This window comes from Fringilla coelebs, assembly GCF_963513975.1.
Source record: "Fringilla coelebs genome assembly, chromosome: 3".
Classification (NCBI taxonomy): Eukaryota; Metazoa; Chordata; class Aves; order Passeriformes; family Fringillidae; genus Fringilla; species Fringilla coelebs.
The window spans coordinates 65,506,684-65,525,833 of NC_140030.1; the positions used below are offsets into that span (position 1 = coordinate 65,506,684).

The 19,150-nt window shown below is 39.4% G+C and overlaps 1 protein-coding gene across 3 annotated transcripts in view; it reads right to left on the bottom strand.

Annotated features, from left to right (window-relative positions):
• Window positions 1-13,759, bottom strand: part of PDE7B (phosphodiesterase 7B) — a 170,585-nt gene extending 156,826 nt beyond the window's left edge. For 2 of the 3 annotated variants that reach the window (XM_084203632.1, XM_084203630.1), the window contains exon 1: window positions 13,230-13,759. In XM_084203632.1, coding sequence (XP_084059758.1) covers window positions 13,230-13,250 — 21 coding nt within the window. In that variant the 5' untranslated portion in view covers window positions 13,251-13,759. The remainder of the gene's footprint in view (window positions 1-13,229) is intronic. The other variant, XM_084203631.1, reaches the window with a different exon arrangement.
• Window positions 13,760-19,150: the final 5,391 nt, after the last annotated feature.

Below are 19,150 nucleotides of genomic sequence, written 5' to 3' on the forward strand. Positions count from 1 at the left end.
AAGAAGATGCAAAGGGTAATCACTTAAAGGGAAAGATGCCATCAGAGGATTAAGCAAAAAACGACTACAGCAGAGAGAGAGAGGAATATATGTCTTTAAAGTAAGAAACAAATGACAATTTCAGAACAACTACTACAGTTCCTATGGCCTGTTTCATTAGTTACAATAATTTCAGGTGCCTGAAGGCAAGTTTATTTTAAATTGGTACTGATTTCTTCAGAATGATTAGGAATCTGGAATCTAGACAAAGGCATAGCCTGATGGGCTAGCGACAAGAAGATGCCTGCCAAATTCATTTATTTATGCACAAATACTTGTTTGGAGACGTGGCAAAGGCTTTGCAATCCCAGAAAATGTTAGATATTTGTCTCTTCAAAGTCAAATGCAGTAGAGATTAACTGTCAGAATATTAACACAGTACTTACTTAAAACATATAAACCATCAAGGCCTGGTTGATAAAACAGGAGAGCAGGATTTTTCTTATTATTAGACTCAGATATAAGCTGAACCCTTAAATTGAAAACAATACTCATTTCTTTATGTAACATATTCCTCTTCCATACATACAAAGATTACCATGAAGCCAAGCAGTCTTCTCCTTTCATGTATAAAAAGAGAAATTTATTTATGTCTACCAAGTTTTCTGTACCATGCAGTTTTTCAGGATGCCCTGACAGACATGATCTTTCACCTTATGAGTTTGTGCTAGATCCTAATTTCTTTTTCATATCTGTATTTAATAACAATTAATAGGTCAAATCTTTCATACTGGTATAAAATATAGAAGCATATAGAAACTCTTCAAATTCATAGATATATTTTGCCAATTTTCCAAAGCAACAATTGCCTAAATATCATACAGACTTTCTAAAAAGGATTTAGTAATTGAGAAATCAATTGTTGGTACTGTGCAGTGGTATTGTCAGGACCTGCAGAGGCATTGGCACTTCCTCAGTATTTAAACACTCCTAGATGCAAAGCTATTCACATAATTAAATACATTGTTAAAGATCTAAAACATTCAAAGTATTTAAAATCACAGTTCTCCATATGGAAAAAAAAAAAAGACTGAGTATATTCCTGCTCTTGTGAAATGCATTATTTGCAGGTAACGTCACCATGACTTTTATTTCACGTACCAAATAAAATTGCCACAACAAATTCTCAAAGACTGTGTGAATGGTCCAGATAATTGCATGCAATGGGATGTCACAGAGTGAACCACTGAGGTTAAAAAACATTCTTGAGTAAAAAAATAGTGATTTTCATTGTTTCTTTTTCTTAAAGGGCAAATCTTTACCTTTCCAGCAGTCTTTTTAGGTTTTGTTCTGTTTTGTCCCTCATTCTCAAGGGTGAATACTTTCCAGTACTCTATAAACTAGGACTGTGGCATCTGTTACATTTCATTTGTGTCTCAATTACTCTCTTCTAAACATGTGATGATTTCTTTAAAAAACTGGGAGAAATATTTCTTGCACTTGGAAAGGGAAGTGCTGAGGAATATGATAATCCTCAGTTTCTTAGCAGCTCATTTTGAAATTTCACAGAGATGTCTCCTATAAAATCTTTATCCTGATGCTGGAGACAGCCTTTATGTCATCACAGACATGCAGCCCACCACCATAAGGAAATCTGTGCAAAGCTGCACCCAAGCCCTTGAGTACAGCTGATGTTTAACAGATAAATCTTTTTTAAGAACAACTTGTGTAAAAATACTGGGGGGTCAAAATTTCAAGACTTGTTGGAAACAAGGAGAAACAGTGCCTGATATGGACTTGATATCAGCAATTTTAGAGTCAGTATCAGACAGAGAAAGGTGCATTATTACAGATGTTTAAGATAGCAAGAGACAATGCAATTCCCACCCCCCCATCATTCTCTGTATCCACCCTTCCCCATTTCTTCCTCCTCTTCATCCCTGTCTGCCCCCACCCTGCCTGCACAGTGGGAAGCAGAGCTGGGGCTTTTGGGTCAGAGACAACAAATTCTCTGTGGGAGATGCTGCTGGCAGCCCGAGCTGTGCCTGGTGATGCTGGGGAAAGCTGCACTCTAGGCAGAGCTATGGGATCACTGCACTTGGCATTCTCTGCTCTGGGGGTGCCTGCAGGAAACAAAGCTCCAGGGTATGTGAGGTTTCCAGTCCCCTGCTGGAACAAGTCTGTGCTCTGGGTTCAGAGGGAGATGGGTACAGTTTGTACTCTGGGTGCATATGGTAGGTGAACTAAACACCTCATTTTGATTTTTTAAATAGTAAAAATCAAATAGATGAATCAAATAGATACATTAATTCATTCTACCCTCATTTCGAGAATTCCCAATCCCTACTACACAGACCAATTTGCCATAATAAATTATTTATTTTATGAAATGGCAAATTTCCATAGTAGAAAACTCTATCAACATAAACTGCTTAAAGAAGTGTTTGATTGTTCTGCAGTCAAATAACTACATTCACAAAGAATAGAAAGCGTAAGTATTGTATTCAAACACCAAATGATCTCTGAGTTAATTTAAAAAAAATTCTGAGTTTGAAAATATGGAATGACAAAAGCTTGAATCTCCAACTTTTAAAAGATTTATGCACAGAGAGGGAAGCCATTTCCAGAAAGCAGCCTTTAATACATCTGCATTTCTACCTGTGGGGAATACGCGTGTCTTACTTCAATGGCTGTTACTGATCTGATTTACATTTTACATACAATATTTTCATACTCTGCTGCTGCTGCTGAAACACACTTTGCAACCTAGAGCAAGAGCCTTAAATAATCTCTTAGCTCAACACAATTTTTCCTAGGCTAGCATTTCATTTGGTATGAGTCTGAACATGATATCATGTTCCTATTTGGGATACAGAGTCCCTGAGACCATATCTGCTTACCTTTCTCCCTTCCACTCTCTTATCAGTCACAATCAGAAATGCTTCTGACATCTTCTGATAGATGAGGCTATACCTTCTTCTGAAGCCTGCCTGCAGAGCAGTGCATCGACTGCCTGTAACTCTGCTCACAGATCAAAAGGACAGCGTACTTGCAATGGTTCACAACCAGAGGAAAAAAAGATTATTTTTCCTTTTATATTTCAATTTTTAAAAATCAGTTAGATAAAAGATTCTTTATCCCTAAATGTAGTAAGAAGATAATTTTTAGAAGCAGTAAGCAGCTGCTGTGAATGTAATATAAAATATGGACAGAAGGGTCACACTTTTCAAAATGAGCTCCCCAAAACATTTTAAAGAAGAGGGTAAGCTTGAAAGTTCTGAACCTGTCCCCGAAAAGAATCTTCATTTCAAAGTGTTGGGGTGACCAAGTCAAGCTAAAACTCTTTCTATGCCTCTATTTGTAAAACTAATAATGGTAAAGCCTCTCTTAAAAAACCCAATTTTTGCTTTATTCATCAGTGTGTTCAGAAACATCCTCGGTCTATATGAGGGTTTTCATTAACACAGCTTTTTATACTAGACTCTGAGAAGAGTGAATGCCATTGCATGCATGAAACATGAAAAATGCCTTATAATTTCTTATACCATATATGATAATGTCACAACTTAGGCTGACACAATTTCATATATGCCTGGGCTAATACTAAGGCCACTTCCTTTACATAACTGACTTTCCAACGCACACCAGAACAGATTGCCCAGAGAGATTGTGGAGTCTCCTGCACCAGAGATATTCCAGAACTGTCTGGATGCAACCCTGTGCCACGCACTCTAGGATGACCCTGCTTGAGCCAGGAGGCTGGACCAGATGGCCCACTGGGGTCCCTTCCAACCTGACCCATTCTGTGATTCCATGAGCTCCTCTTCCAGCTGCAAGGAACTGCAGGAACTGCCTGAGGTTCACAGGAAAGATGCAGAGGGTTGTTTAATTAGTAAACAACCTGTGTGCTCAGCAAGTACTTGATTCTGGAAAGCAGTGAGGGCAATTTAAGGGACCAAAATTATAGCACCACTGGTGACTTAGTAGAAACATCTGGTGGTGGGCTGACTCTTCATAAAAGCTTTTCTGTTCTGCTTGTCACTGAAATCTGCAGTATCCTGTATCTCAGAAACACCCTATCATTCTCTACGTTGCATTCTATTTGTTGCCAACACACAAAAATATGTAATGTGTCAAATATCAGGGTAAAATCTGTTGAATCTCATGTCCCAAGAAGAACCACAAGAGCAGCTCTACTGACAGCATTATTCATATTTGATGTTTTAATGTAAATTAGCTAAACCAATTTTTTTCTCTCTGCTGCACTCAAGTGGCCCTTCTCTGCAGAACTCAGTAGTATCACAGTTTGGATCCCAGTTTGCTACAGAGACTGACTTCTTATTGTTACTTTATAAATTAATTAATGCCTTCTATACTTGCAACGTGGACAAGAACTCCCTGGTTCAAAGGCAATAGATTTGCTTGTGTTGAACCTAATAAAGTGTAAAACAGTTTAGGTAATGAAGAAGTTGTTAACATCAGATTGTGACTAATTTTCTGTCTGTTGCTTGGAGTAAGAGCATTATTTCCCATGCCAGAACCTATACATCAGTGTGATGAAAATATAATTTTAAGACAAGTGTTCTCAGGAGAAAATAAGGGTTGCAGATTCCCAAAGGAGAAATGCCCTTTTAATACAGTATTTTAGAAAATGTGTCTAGAAATTGATGAATTAGCTCAGAGGCTTCTGAAATTCTCATAAAGTCCGAGCTGAAGAAATTCAACTGTTGAAGTATTGTCAACAGGTGACAAGTGTGACTAGAAAGCACTGAGACTTTTCTGCTAATTATTTTATATATCATAGAAGATTTTCTACATCATCTCATCTTTTGAGACATTTTAGAAATTGGTTTGTTTATTGGAAAACTAATTTTCATCAGGCTATCATAAAAAGGTACAATACCAAGCACAAATTGAAATTGAATGATTTTAGCTTTATTTTTATGTAAAATATGAAATAGTTTTCATTCACACTTAGAAGTAGCAGAAGTCAGCTCCAGTTGGTTCAGATTAGTAGTAAACATGATTAAAATTTAAAAAAATTATCATCCAAGCGGTGCTCTAAAACCATGAATACCAACTTAACCATTCTCAGGTACTGAGACCAAGCTTTAGTGGCATGTTTGGTGGTCCAGATAACTGTGACATTGTCCCTGAAGATGCTTTCTGATCAGCTGACATATTAAAACATTATAATCCTCCCTTTCTCATATTATGGGATTTGAAACAATGAAACAATGTTTGCTATGGCGTTTAAGCAAAAAATAAAAACCCAAGCTGAATCCCACACTCTTTTGCTCTGGTAGAGAAGCCCTGAAGGGCTGAATTTGGGGAGGGATGAGAATAATAATAGTATACCTGTAGTGCATATGAAAACCTCTTTTTAAAGCAAATGTGTTTCACAATTTAAAAAAAAAATTGCACTCTTCATGCAGAAAATATCTATTCAGCATTATAGGGATCCTATAAATAAAGTATGGATTGATGATTTTTCCCCCACTTATTCTGAATATAATAAGCAGAGGTAGAACTAAGTCTGTTGGAAGGAGAGTGAGAAGAGGATAGCTGAAACATTTGGAAATTAAAGGTTTCAGTGTTCTCTGAGGTTTCAATTCAGGTGCTGTAAAATAAAAACTAAGCAGACACTTCAAAATGGTCACTGGATGGTCACCAGAACTTCACAGAATCGTCAGAGTCGGAAGAGACCTTGTCAATCATGTAGTCCAGCCATCTATCACTCACCTCTGCCCGTGAGCAGGCACCCAAACCAAACAATGTCCCTGCACCCCTCAGTGCTCACAAGCGAGATGGACATGGTGCAGTAGTGGTGAGATGCTTTTCTTCCCCCTCTGTAAAATACACCTGAGCTTTCTTTTTAAAAACAACTGCTCATTGGTACAAAAGTTGTTCAGAAGGAGGTGCTCATTTGAAGAAAACACCCATCAGAAAAGTTTCTTGGGTTCAGGACAGAACACCTGGAACTGCAGGCAGATGTCCGCCTGAAACCACCTTAATTAATGTTCCCCTTCAGCAGTGCAGAAGCTCAAGTTCCACACTGGGGCTAAAGCTGGGCAGTGGAATGTGGGCTGCCTCTATGACACTGCAATGGTCATCCACCTCAGGAAAGCTTGACAGAAGCAGAGAAGGAACCTGAATCTTTTCACACCTTCTTGAAAGCACTAACAACAAGCTACTGGCTACTTCTGTCTGTCTGAGGTAGAAAGGGAAAACATTTCCCAGGCAACCTCTAACACACAGCAATTTTTCAGATCCAGCCATTTCATTTAGAGACTAAAGTGAATTTTAGCTTTTTAGAAAGCCTGGCCATTTCTATCAGCTTTGATGATGACATACAGGACGAACTTCATTCGATGTTCTCATGTTGCACTGGTGTTTGTTACCATACTATTACAGAGGTTATACTTTGGTAGAGGATAGGATTGCTATAGTTATAGTTTCATGGTTCAAAAAGACAGGATGTTACAATCCTACTGCATGAAAATTTTCTTGTGATACAGCACAGTACATGTTGGGTCCTAAAGAAAATTACTGTTTTCCTGTTATTCCTCAGCTTTTAAAAATATTACTTACATAGCTGTGTCCTTAAAACAGATCATGGTCTGTTCTGAAAACGAGCAACATCAGCCCCTTCTGCATTACAAATATATAAAGTTTTGCAGATGCTAGAACATAAGCTAAAAATTAAATGTAGGGGTCTGATTTCAAATAAAATCTGGTAAACATTTATTTTCTGTGAGAAAGGGAAGGAGAGAAGGGAGGGTTAGAGTGTTGTGGAAGGAAAAGAATGCATCACAGCTTCTGTGGAACCAGAAAAGCAGCCCTGTGGTACCACACTGCTGAGGAAGTTGTGGAAAACTGGTATGAAACAGGTATGAAGCAAGGTTGATGAGCCTAAAATTTGATCTAACCATTGAAGAGAAGGAATGCATTTTAGTCCTGAAAGTTCAGTGTGTCTGACCTTTCACAGGTATAAATTGATGCAGTCCTATCAAACTTGGTGGAATCATGCCATTTTACACGCACTCACAGCACTCCAATTAGAGTCATGTTTTTATCTTTTACTTGTTCTGCTTTTCAAAGCAGTCCTAGTAAAACAAACCAACTGTGCACGGGAGGAATTTCCTTGGTGAAGAAATACATTCCAGTTATATCTTTCTAGCTGATAGAGTTTGGTCAAGAAAATTATTTTTTTTAATGAGAGAATTTTATGTAGTATTGTAAGAGCATTTTCAAATGTTTTTCAATAAGTGTTCTCAGATCTGCTGAAGCAGAAAGCAACTTTCTGTCCTCCCAAGCCCTGAACATGCAATGTGTCTCTCTATCCTTCACTGCAATGTTTCTCTCTTTCCTTCACTGATCTCTGCAAGTTCTTCTTTATTAATCACTAATTATTGTTTTCCTGGCTGTCCTATGGTCTTCTAAGGACCATAGTGATTAAATGGAGATACACTGCCTAATTACATTTTAAATGGCCATTCTGATGCTACTTGAACATTTTTATTAATAGATACTCAGATGTTATGGCAGCGTGTAAAACAAAAATGACTCTGCATAAGTCAGACAGAGCCAAGTCATATTCCAATATTTGAAACAGAAAGGGCTCTAGAAAGTAGCATGTTTTGACATGGTTTTCAGTTCACACAAAGCCAGAAGTGTTCTTTCTCCATGCAGGTGTCATGCACCTGTTTTCACCTTTCCGGGTATCCATGTGAGGTCCTCTCCTCCATCCCAGCAGCCTGGTATGCACCAAGCCCTCCTTCTGTCTAACCTGCTCAGAGGTTCAAAGCCAAGAGGTAAGTTAAGGGAAAGGCAAAGCCAAATATCAGGCGTTGGCCATCTTTAGTGCACTTCAGCGTGCAGCTGCATACGTGCTCCTCTACAGACACACGAAGCAGATTATGTCCTCTGGGGCTGTGCAAGCAGAGGTCCCAGTTGTCACTCTACACCTGGATCACTGTACATAAAGGTGAAAATAGCTGCACCCTGTGGATGACAGCTGAATTTTTGAGAAGGTACTGAGGCGTTTCATGTCAATATGTGTTTGTTTGCACAGCAACCACCTGGGGATCCACACCTCTTTTACCAAGGGATGAATCCTTGCACACTTGATGGTAACTCTGCCTCCCCATATGGGAACAAGCCTCAGGACCTAGCCAGTCTTCACATGCCCTGTAGGAAGTGTGTTAAGTTGTGCAGGGGGAAAGAGAAGGAATAAGAACATGAGCATACATATCCTTTCTTCCAGAAGTAATAAAGGGCAGTTGCTCCTAAGGGAGCGGAACTGATCACACAGTAGACCAATACCATCCTCTGGGAATTTTCTAGTTAAGTTGATGTTTCTTAATTTCATTTATATAGATGTATATTTCTCTAAGACATTCCTGAGTTGCTGCATATTCAGGCAAAATATGCCTACCTCCTGCTTTATTCCTTGAAAGGTAATGACCATCCTTCCCAAAATACCTTTCCTACATTCAGAGGAGTTAGTATCGTAAACTCTGCCATGAACAACCATGCAGAAAATTGTATACAGGTCCTGACAGCAGCTGCCCCACAAATGTGTTTTTATGCCACCGCAACAATTAGCAAAACTTAATTTGACAGGAGATTCTCTGCTCTTTTGAAAACCTTACACTGCCAGCATTAGTGAGATATTAGTTGGTGAGTTTTCTCATACCAGAAATTTTTGTGGGTAACTAGTACAAACCTACCAGCCACAGAAAAAAATGCCTCTGCAACTGTTTCCTTCAAAATATTTGTTTCTACTTTTTAAAAAATAACTTACTCAAAGGGAAGTATATCTTGCTGCTTGTGTCTGAAGGAGGTTCTTCTTTAGCTAAAATGTAGCAAATTTGTCTGTGTGTGACTGGAAGACTCCTAACTGTTCATGTCCACCTATTAAGAGGAAGAGGTCATCAGCTATGTTTATACATCCAGGCAACCTGGGTTTCTTATTTGGCTGGACAGCAAGCTGGCAGAAGAATATCATATGCCACCACAAGACTATGTGACTTAAATAAGTAGCTGAACTGAATTCTTATCCATCCTCACTCATAGCTCCTCTGGGAGAAAGAACAGAATAAAAAAATACAACTCAATAGTTCCATTAGTTTAGTTTCTCTCATTTGACACTGTTTACACACTTAAACGACAGCCCTTGACTTTTCACTTTTTGAAGAACAGAACAAGGGCCAAATGTATATCAAAATTACGGCATCAATGGACTGATGATATCACACCATTCAATGTGTGCAAAGGAAATGCTTAATTCACTCGACTGCTGGTTTTTGAGAATTGTCTCTGTCACAAACTTTTCACTCAGAGTTTTGTCTCTGAAGCCTGGCCTCTGGAAATACACTGTTCTATCTGATCTGGCTCGGATTTGTTAATTTTATACTTTAAAACTGGAGGCTTTAAAACTACCCCAGACCTGAGCACTGTGAACCCTTGCAATACATCTTCTGAATCCCACAGTCTAATTACAGGATAACAGAAATGAGAGGGTTCAGAGCTTCAAATACTGTTTTCTAATGCATTTTTTTGGGAATGGCACTGTAGTAAGAATAATAGTATAAATTAAATTCAACAGTTCTCCACAGTTTCTAGGATGGTACAGAAGAATTTTTTTGCAGAAAAATCCTTGCAGATGTTGTCTTTGCATTTTTAAATTCTATGAATTATTTAAACAAATTGTATTATATACAACAAAAGCATTCTATATCTCTAGTATTTATACAAGGCTAATAACTCAGATCTGAAAAACTACTACTGTCAGAAGGCATGTTATTTGGTTTCCACTCATTTACTGTGAAGCACAAAAGGGTGCTAGCAATCCTTATCTGCGTGCATATGTGGTACCTGGCACTGTGACCCATCTTCTCAGAATTATTCATCTTTAGGTGCCAAAATTGATGCACCTTGTGGTAGCCAGGGAAAGAAAAAACATCAAAACTCCTGAACTGCTTTTGTACACTTAGGCTTTATCTGTGTCCCAGTGTGGTCAGGGTATAAACTCCAAAGAACATCAATTCTACGCCATGAAGCTTGTGACTGAAAAGTGCAAATTCCACACTAGAGGTAAAGCTAAGTGCTTCACTGGAAGTGTAAGAACTGATGTCCCTGCAAAAGTAAGCCAGTCTGCTGGCTGAAGAACAAGAACGATGAATTTCATACTTCCGACATCTTCTATCCAATATGGATGTGAGGGGAGGAATACTGAACCATCATTTGATTACAAAAGACTTAATTTTGTTCTGGCAGCTAGCAGGACCGCAGCTGTCCCTTTCACTTTCACCCTGTGACAAGCACATGGAATGCTGTAATAATTTCAAGCATGAAAATGAAGTAACAATGTGATGATGAACAACACTGAGTAGCTCAGAATTCCTATTTACATGGGATTCCTTCCTGGCTGCACCAAATGACTTGCTCTTCTGTTAGCCCAGAAACCAGAACCAATCTCATCAAGAGCATATATCTCCCTCGATATGAGGAGAAATTAAGTCTCAAATATCTTTTATGATTAAATAGAGATGTGTCAGGTTTTACTCTATTGACACTAAAGGTGTGGTTAGTAGCTGGCATTTTTGCTTCATACAGCTCCTATAAATGAAACTACCAATACAAGAGCAGTTTTTTGACTGAGATTGAAAAATTACAAGAAAACCATATATGTGTCATTCAATACCAATTTTCAGACCATTTCTCATTAAAGTATGCTTTAGCAATTGGTAGAAGAAACATGTGAAAAGGATGAGTGAAAAGGAATTACATATGATCAAACCTCTCAAACATACATCATACTTGCAATGAAGACCCTGGAAAATCAGTCTGCTACCATGACTTACCTAGAAGTCTGGTAAGGGCAAGCAGAGAGCTCATTTTCAGAAGAGAAAAGGACATAAACAGGGAGAAAGGGGAGCAGCTGTTATAGTGATATATTTATATACTATTAAATTTACACAATTAAACATTTTACAATTTTAAAAAGTGATCTGTAGTATATTGGATTAGGCTCAGCAGACTGTGATCTGGTCTGATGGAATCACTGGAACTTCACTGGCGAAAACTCCTGTCCACCCTATGGAAATAAACTCAGTAGAAGCAGCCATTCATAGCCCATGAAACTTCTGCAATATACAATTTTTTGGAGACAATGTGAGTGCTAATGTCAGTAAGTGTTCTGTCCACTGCAGAGAGGCCAACCTTAAACTGTATTTTTTCTAGATGCTGAGTTGAGATTGTTCAGAGGAAACACTGCAAATAAACTTTTCTTACAAAACCAGCAAAACTCATTTCCTCAGCTGAAGTCCACTTACCATATCTTCTATTAGTACCACCACTAGTAGTTGCTACAGAACACAGATGCACCAACATGTAGATACAGAGCTTAAACCAAAGCTTCTCTAAAAACTGTTTATCAAAAGAAGTGAATAATTTAATTCTCAGAAATTATTATAAACAAATATCTTACAGACTGTCTTGGAAACTTGAATATATTCATGGTTACAGGGTTTTTCCCTACAGAACAGTTATAGTCTCTATAGGCTGAGACACACTCAGTGAAATTTACAAATTAATCACGTAACCAACACTCTGTTAGCCTTTCTGAACTTGAGCCTAGAGAAGTATTACTTTAGTTTTTGAAAACAGCTGGCAGTTCACATAGGAAGAACTTGGGGAGGGCTGAGGAAGACAGAATGACACAGATTACAGAACAACAGTTCACAAAACTAAGCCTGACTTTGGGTTTTTGGATATGAGAAAATATCTTCCTGCATCTTCAAAGAGATGGGGCACTACAGAGCTTATCTGTGACAAACCTCTTTGTTTCTGCAGTCATCAGTGAAGATACAGCAAAGGAAATGGAGGAGCTGCAGTTATGCATTTGCAATACACAAAGTCCTTGTTTTCCCACTAGGCACTGCAGAATAGCAATTGTCCATTCACAGCACATAGCACATCCTCTGCATTTCAGAGCTAATATTTTTGCAGTCCTTAAGCTAGCATGCTCCAGCCTAGTGTAGTTAATGTTTTTAACCCTATGGGGTACACTGCAGGAGATAGGTGTGCTCATGTTCTGTTCCTTGTTAGAGGAATTGTTTCTTCAGGTATAATTTTTAAAGTTAAACTGAAATATTTTCAGATTGCAAAGGATTTATAGCTACAGCAACATTTCAAACAGAGCTATGAAAAGTCTCTTTCCACAAATCACAAAAATATGAAGAATGCTGGTCATTGAACATACCTGTATATTAATCCAATTAACAACAGAAATCTCCTGTCTTGGCTGGAGTTATTTTTAAGACCACTTGTACATACACACACACACACACACACAAGCTCTGACAAGTGGCTCTTCCTCTTGTAATTTAGAATCACGCTCTTGAAAACAATGTTAGTTTGATGGTAGCAGTTGCTTTCATTTACTGCAGCACACACTGCCCACTGTGATGCTGCAATACTCATTCACAGCAGATCAATGGCTCAAATATGAATTGAAGCTATGTGCTACCAAATAGATGCCAGGTTACATCACTTCAACTCCTGAGCAAATTCCCACTTTTCCCTGCTTAGGTAGCAAAAGCTGTATGAAAACTGGTGTTAATATAAGACAGCTCTCTCCCTTCTCAGTGGGGATCTGTTTCTTAGTCAAAGCTCAGGCTGCTTCTTAATTTTGAACTTCTGAACCCAAACCAAGTAAAGTAATCTAAGCGTGTATTTAAAAAAATTAAAAGGCAGTACATGCACTCTGAAAAATGAAGCCGATATACTTTTCTGCTTGACCTGTTTATTTCCAACTCTTCCTCCCTCTGCTCTAACTCTCAGAAAAACTCACAGCCCCCTCAGGATAGGAACAAGTTTCTGTTTTCCTCTTCCATCATCTAAGCCAGACAAGTCCCAGGTCCCCTCTCCTGCCACAGAGCAATAGGAAAACATACAGAAAAATCAGCCACACTTTCCCCAGTGGGGTCAGAAAGGACTTCTACAAGAGATTGCTTTTGCAACCTCCTGTAACCATCAAATGGTTAAATCAACATAAGTTAAAATTTTCATCCAGTTTGAATAAAGAGAAAAAGGGAGGAAATTCAAAAAACGGTTGCTGTAGTAACAATCACCAGTAAAAATCTTTCCCACTAAATAATAGTATTATCTCCCTCTCCCCCTCACAATTTTAGTCCCCCTTCAAAAAATAATCATGCTGCTTCTTTTAGATTTGCTGTACATACCTCAACCATTAAACAAGACATTTAACCATAGTGGCAGTTCTGTGACCTTTGAATGCTGTGAAATCTCTAAGCGGTGCAGCTTGTTCATGAAGACTTGTACTGCAGAATCCAGTAACTGCATCCAGGATTAGGAATAGAAATAAGTAACGACAGCAAACTAAAATAATGATAATTAAAAAAAAAAAAAGGTTTTTTTTTTTTTTTTAAAGAGGAGAAAAAAAAATGAAAAGAAAGAAAAAGGAAAGAAAACCTCCCCAAGTCCCCCAACCCAGCCAATAAAACCACCTTAAGAAGCAAAAAGGCTCGGGAAGAGAGCGCACTGGTGTGCCAGGGAGCGGCTGGGGCAGCGCTGGGGCTGCGGCAGTCTGGCCGCCCGTGTCAGCCAGCGCAGGCCGGGCGGGCGGGGAGGCGCTGCCAGCGCCGGGCGCGGAGCGCAGACCAATCCCCGCCGCGCTGCCAGCGCCGCCGAGAAGCCTTTTCTGTTTATGTTTCCTCATTTCGGGAGTGACGTCAAAGGGTTTAGTTTTTCCTCTGCATGTGCTATTAATTTTAAACGACTACTATGGGAGGAATGTGGCAGCGATTGAGGCAGGCTACCCTAGGCGAAAGGAGCCGGAGTCATGATTTATCTGTCCTGGATTCAGCTCAGAAAGGTTTTATATCCAGAAGTACTAGAAAGATCCAAAATATCCTCACGACGTGGGGAAAGGCTATAAATATGCTTACATATATTGAAGTATCCTTAAACATACACAAGATTCCAGGGCGAGCTGGGTAATCTCTATGGGTTGTGGTGCAAAAATCAGACCCGATTCTGCCCTCGCCCTACAGTAAATCAGGAACTGCTTGTCTAAGTTCAGCAGTGTCACACCAGTGTAAACCTGGCTAACGAGCTAAGACTGAGACTACTGTACACCTCCTTTTATCAGCCAGCAGGAGCTACCCTGCAGATTAGCAGACTGCTTTCCTTACCCCATCCGAGTCATGGATGCAGTCACCCTCGAGGGCTGATCTGGGCAAACGACTGCTCCTTCCACCAGCAGATCACAGCCCCGCTGTTCTCCCCTGTGAGCTCTGCTGTGGGCCACAATACAGCATTTTGTTTAGTACCAAAGTCCACATCAAAAGGCAAGAGGAGGGTAGACCTTGGCTTTTAGCATAACCACGCCATTGGCAGTGGAGAAACCACGTTCCTGAAGCTCCAAGAAACAAATAACATTCATCAAGGTCAATTAGCATGGGCAAAAAAGGCCAAATCAGCACAAGATAATTGATAGGAGGTCAGTTGACAGCAGTGTTTTGTTATTTGCATCATTCTAATTTTATCAATTCGTTCTTCTAGGGAATCCTTTCAAGGATTTCAGTCTATGATGCACAATTAATCTCTAAAAAGTCTTAACAGTCTCACATTTAATTTTGAAACACAGAGAAGTGCTTTTAAAAATGGGTAGACAGAAAGCTCTTGAGAAAGAAATTTCTCAGTGCTTCACAGAACATGTACAAACACAGTAGAAGTCATAGGAACTTCCCCATGACCACAAATTAATTCTACCAAAGTGCAGCTCCAGAGTGGCTGAAATATTTAATGATTTTTGCTTATCAAAAAGTCTGTCTGTGCTATCACTGCTGATGCAGTCATCTTCACAAACAACTGCTAAGTGTTATGGGATGTAAATGCTAGAATAACATATTAAAAATTATTAAATAAGTCAGAGATTTACAAAATCAATTAGAGCACGATAAGTTCACTGACTGTACCTAGAGAACTGTATGAAGCAATTTGAAATGCACAAATAGAAACATTATTCGTAGTGCACAGAAAATCATCATGTTCATCTTCAGTCAGAATTGGTGAGCAGGCAACTGAATTTGGGAATTGCACTTCAGGAACCAGTCCTGGGAATGTCAGGTGAAAATGGAATGGATTTTAGTGGGACTGATCTGGAGTGTGTGGAGGAAGACTGAGATTGACATTGTTTAGTCCAAAGACAGGAGAGTTGATAACTATTCTTAAGAATACAAAGGGTATACTTCTCTGCAAAAAAATAAACAATGCTAGATAGAGTTTATCCTTGGTCCTGGAGACATTATCTGGCCTTTAAACTTCTTCACCCTTTATGGCAACATGGCTTCATCTAAGCTGATGATAAGTCTCAGACTGTGTTTGGAAAGTAATCAGGGCAGTGCCCAAAATATGTGAAGGTCTGTTCTAGAAACATGACATAGTAGGTAATCAAGGTCCACTGTTTACAGATGCATTCTGGCTCTGTTTATTTAACTAAAATAGATCCAGACAATTTGCAAAGAAGGAGGGACTCTTTCTCTGTATGAATTGTGTTTAGAATAAGTAAACTGCAACAGAGGGAAGTTGTTTGACTTCAGAAAAACTAAAGGTGGGAGAGTAAAATACTGAAATAGATGGGCTGTGATAGTCTGCCGTGTCTTGTTACTGGCTATTTTTATAAGTATGGTTAGTCAACTCTTATTCATGAACAGTTTTGATACAGGTGATCCTACTGTGGAGTATATATGTAAGAACAGATTTTCAAATGTCTATTTAAGTCTGATTATTTTCTTGGTTTTGACTTTTTAGATCAATCTCATTAACAACATTACATTGCATTTCATTAATTAGGGTCCAGTTACATTCCAGTTTTGCACAAATCTTAGGTCTTGTATCTCTCCTAAATAAATCAGAGCTTACTTCAGCCTCCTGCAGCCAAGTGCCCTATGACAGTGAGTGACCACTGTGGGTTTTGTGATGTAGAGGTTTCTTTGGTGAAAAGACAGAGAGGTCTGGCAGCACTTCTGATTGCAGTTTCTACTTGGACAAGGAATCTTAATGCCTGCATGAGGAGATGCAAGTGAGGGTGGGAATGAGAAGGAATGTCTTGGTTACCTTCACGTAGCCATGCATTTCCTTGATGGATGGGAAGGACTGATGAGGAAAAAATGGGCTCTACCTAGCAAAGAAAAAACTTCAGCATAGATTTGCTAATGTGATTTGATGTATGCTAAAATATCCTGCCAGGCTGGTGACATGCATGTCCAGATAAATTTGACCCACACTGGCCTAACAAAAAAGCTGAGAAAAAGAAACCTGTGACTCTTTAAAAAAAGTCACTGAAGGAAGAAAAACAAAAACAAAATAACTGATGCTCAGCCTAGACTGATATAAACTGTATCTAAATAAATACAATGCAGCCAGAACACTTAAAGCGAGATCAAAATTACAACTTAATTGACATAACAGAAACGTGGTAGGGTAGAGTCATGTGAGTGTATGACTGGAATACTAATGCCAAAGAGCACAGCTTGTTCAGGAGCAAGAGGAGGAAACAAAAAAGGAAAAAAGGTGAAAGAGATTATGCCTCACATCTCACTGAGATGTTCAGAATGCCACAGGAAACATGCATTGGAAGTTTGAGCAGTAGTACAAAGGATGAGTATATAGGCATTCTTGGGGAATCTGCTAAGATCCAGGCAGATGAAGTAGATAACTCTTTTTGTTAGCAATTTGCAGGATTGTCCAAAGCACAGAACTTGGTCAAAATGGGAGAGTTTAACCATGCAGCTCTTGAAAAAAGAGCTGAGCTTTCCTCAGACACAGTGGTTCTTTCTCTCTGAAATAAACAACAGAGTATACATAGGGACCCCTCAAATTTATGAGCCTGTCTTTTTGAGCAATCCTACTTGATTAAATAATTTATTTGACTTCTTTTTGCAGTCCTGGCTCAGCACTGGAGGTGCTTTAATGTTGGTTTTTTTTACCTATTCTCCTTTCTCGATATAGGTGGCACACCAAGAAATGTTCTCTCTTACTATGGAATGGCATTCCACTTCACAAATCTGCAATCTTCCATTGTGGTCTTTGGAAAGGAAGTTGGATATTACAGAGGCTGCTTAATTGGCCTCATCCAAACCACACTCCTTATACCCAGATATAATCCCTGAAACTTAAAAAAAGAAAAAATAATTCATCTCAGTGCCAGTACAATTTGATGAAATGGCAGGCACTGTGCATGAGAGGCAAAAAGATGGCTCTTTCCTAAGATTCCCTCCACTTTCTTCCCATTACTTTATTTGTACCCTGACCATCTTCAGGATGGACTGCAGACCTGGATCAAATATTGCTCTTCATGTTGCTCTCAATGACATCTGAATGGGCGCTGGGAATAAGGAGTGGAAAATGAGGCATCACGTTTAAGCTGCTACCACAGATGAATGACCTCATGCCTGACTCTTCCTTTCCACTTTCCTCCACTCCCCACAAAATTGCTCTAAATTGCAAGATTGTAGGTGTTGCAGTGATTCCCCAAAGTATTTCTACTATTCCCTAGGGCATAAACATGGAAATCTGAGGATGCTGAAAACTCTGTGATTAAAGTAGCTCTTTGTCAGGGTGCAATAAAGGTGGACAAGTGCAGAGTGACAGTGGCCTGCATTCATGAAAACAAAGGAAGGAAAGGGTCAACAACCCCAAAGTACAGCTTCAAGGAAGTTTATGCTTATCCCACCCCATAAATATAGACACACTAATGTTGGAGGTGAGTTCATATCTTACACTGTAATTGCTGTTGGGAAACTTATAAAGGCAAATTTCTCCAGGCTGAATTATGTGAAATTGCTCATAGTGACTAGATGTGAATGTTCTGTGCCTGTCTATTTACAAATCAATGCCCTCAGATTAATCTTGTTATAGTTGCAGTGAATGGCTGCAGGCATCCTTGGTGCACAGTTTGTGGCACAGACTCCCTTACAGTTCCTTTCCTCTCCTGGGACCTGTGTGATGTTCTCGGTGTGTTCACAGAGAGCCTGTGTGAGCTGTCAGAAGCTGCTGGTGGCTGTGCCAGCTGAGGTTCAGGGCTGTTGGAAACCACCCAGGGCCATGTGGCTCAGACAAGAATGGAGGTTGGTAAGTTCATGCTGTTGTTCAGAGTGAGCTGGTCCCCACAGGAGGGCACAGATTGCTGACATGACTTTAGTCCTCATTGATTTGACCTAAAAGCTGCTGTGCTGGTACATGGTTTGGACTTCTGGGCTTCCAAGTGCTGTCATAAGAAGATTACATTGCTCTCAAGAAAGGTGTCTCCAAAAGGGAAGGCTCTCCAGCTTTCTCAAACTTATCCATGCAATATTTTGTTCAGTTTTCCAGCCTTGATGCCACCTACCTCTTGTTAGACATCTTTTCCAACATGGGCTAGAAATTCAGCTTTTTCTGGCCAAAACTTCCCTCTAACTGTTCCCTATGTCCTATCACAGTTCCCAATCTTCTGCCCATGAACTGCTGAGTTAAAAAAAAAGAGCCTGTCTTTATGTCATTCTGTTCCTTTTAGCTTTCTTTTTACTTTTCCTTTTTACTTCTATACATGTATTCATAGATTTAAGTCATGGGAAATATCCCCAATAAAATGGACTTTTTAAAATCAAAAGAATACAAATAATTTCTCATCTCTGGCCTAGATATTTCATGTAAATAGCACTGGATGAGCTCAACAAGCATTATATAGGCTGATGAACACCTCAGGAAGAGAATTTCAAATGTCCATTACCTTGAGGCACTGATCTAGAATATTGTGTGGACCTCTCTTTTCAGCAGATGGACCCTTGAATTAATAAAAAATAACTGAATACCTGAATGTTACCAACTTATTTTGGGTCCAGTCACAGTCTGGTTTCTGTTTGGCAGCATTGAAATGACTTCCAAAGGGTTCCAGTCGGATTACTGGTGAAGAGGACCACAGCACAGTCTGCCCTCACAGTGAGATCTCCTGGCCACAGAGCAGTGTAAAGTCCCAAAATCAGCCAAAGCCATCCCAGCAAAGATGCAGTTCACACAGCTCCCACAAATGCTGTACACAGGCACCAAGGATAAAGGAGCTGACGCGCGCAGTTCCCAGGCACTGAAATAGAAGGGTGAG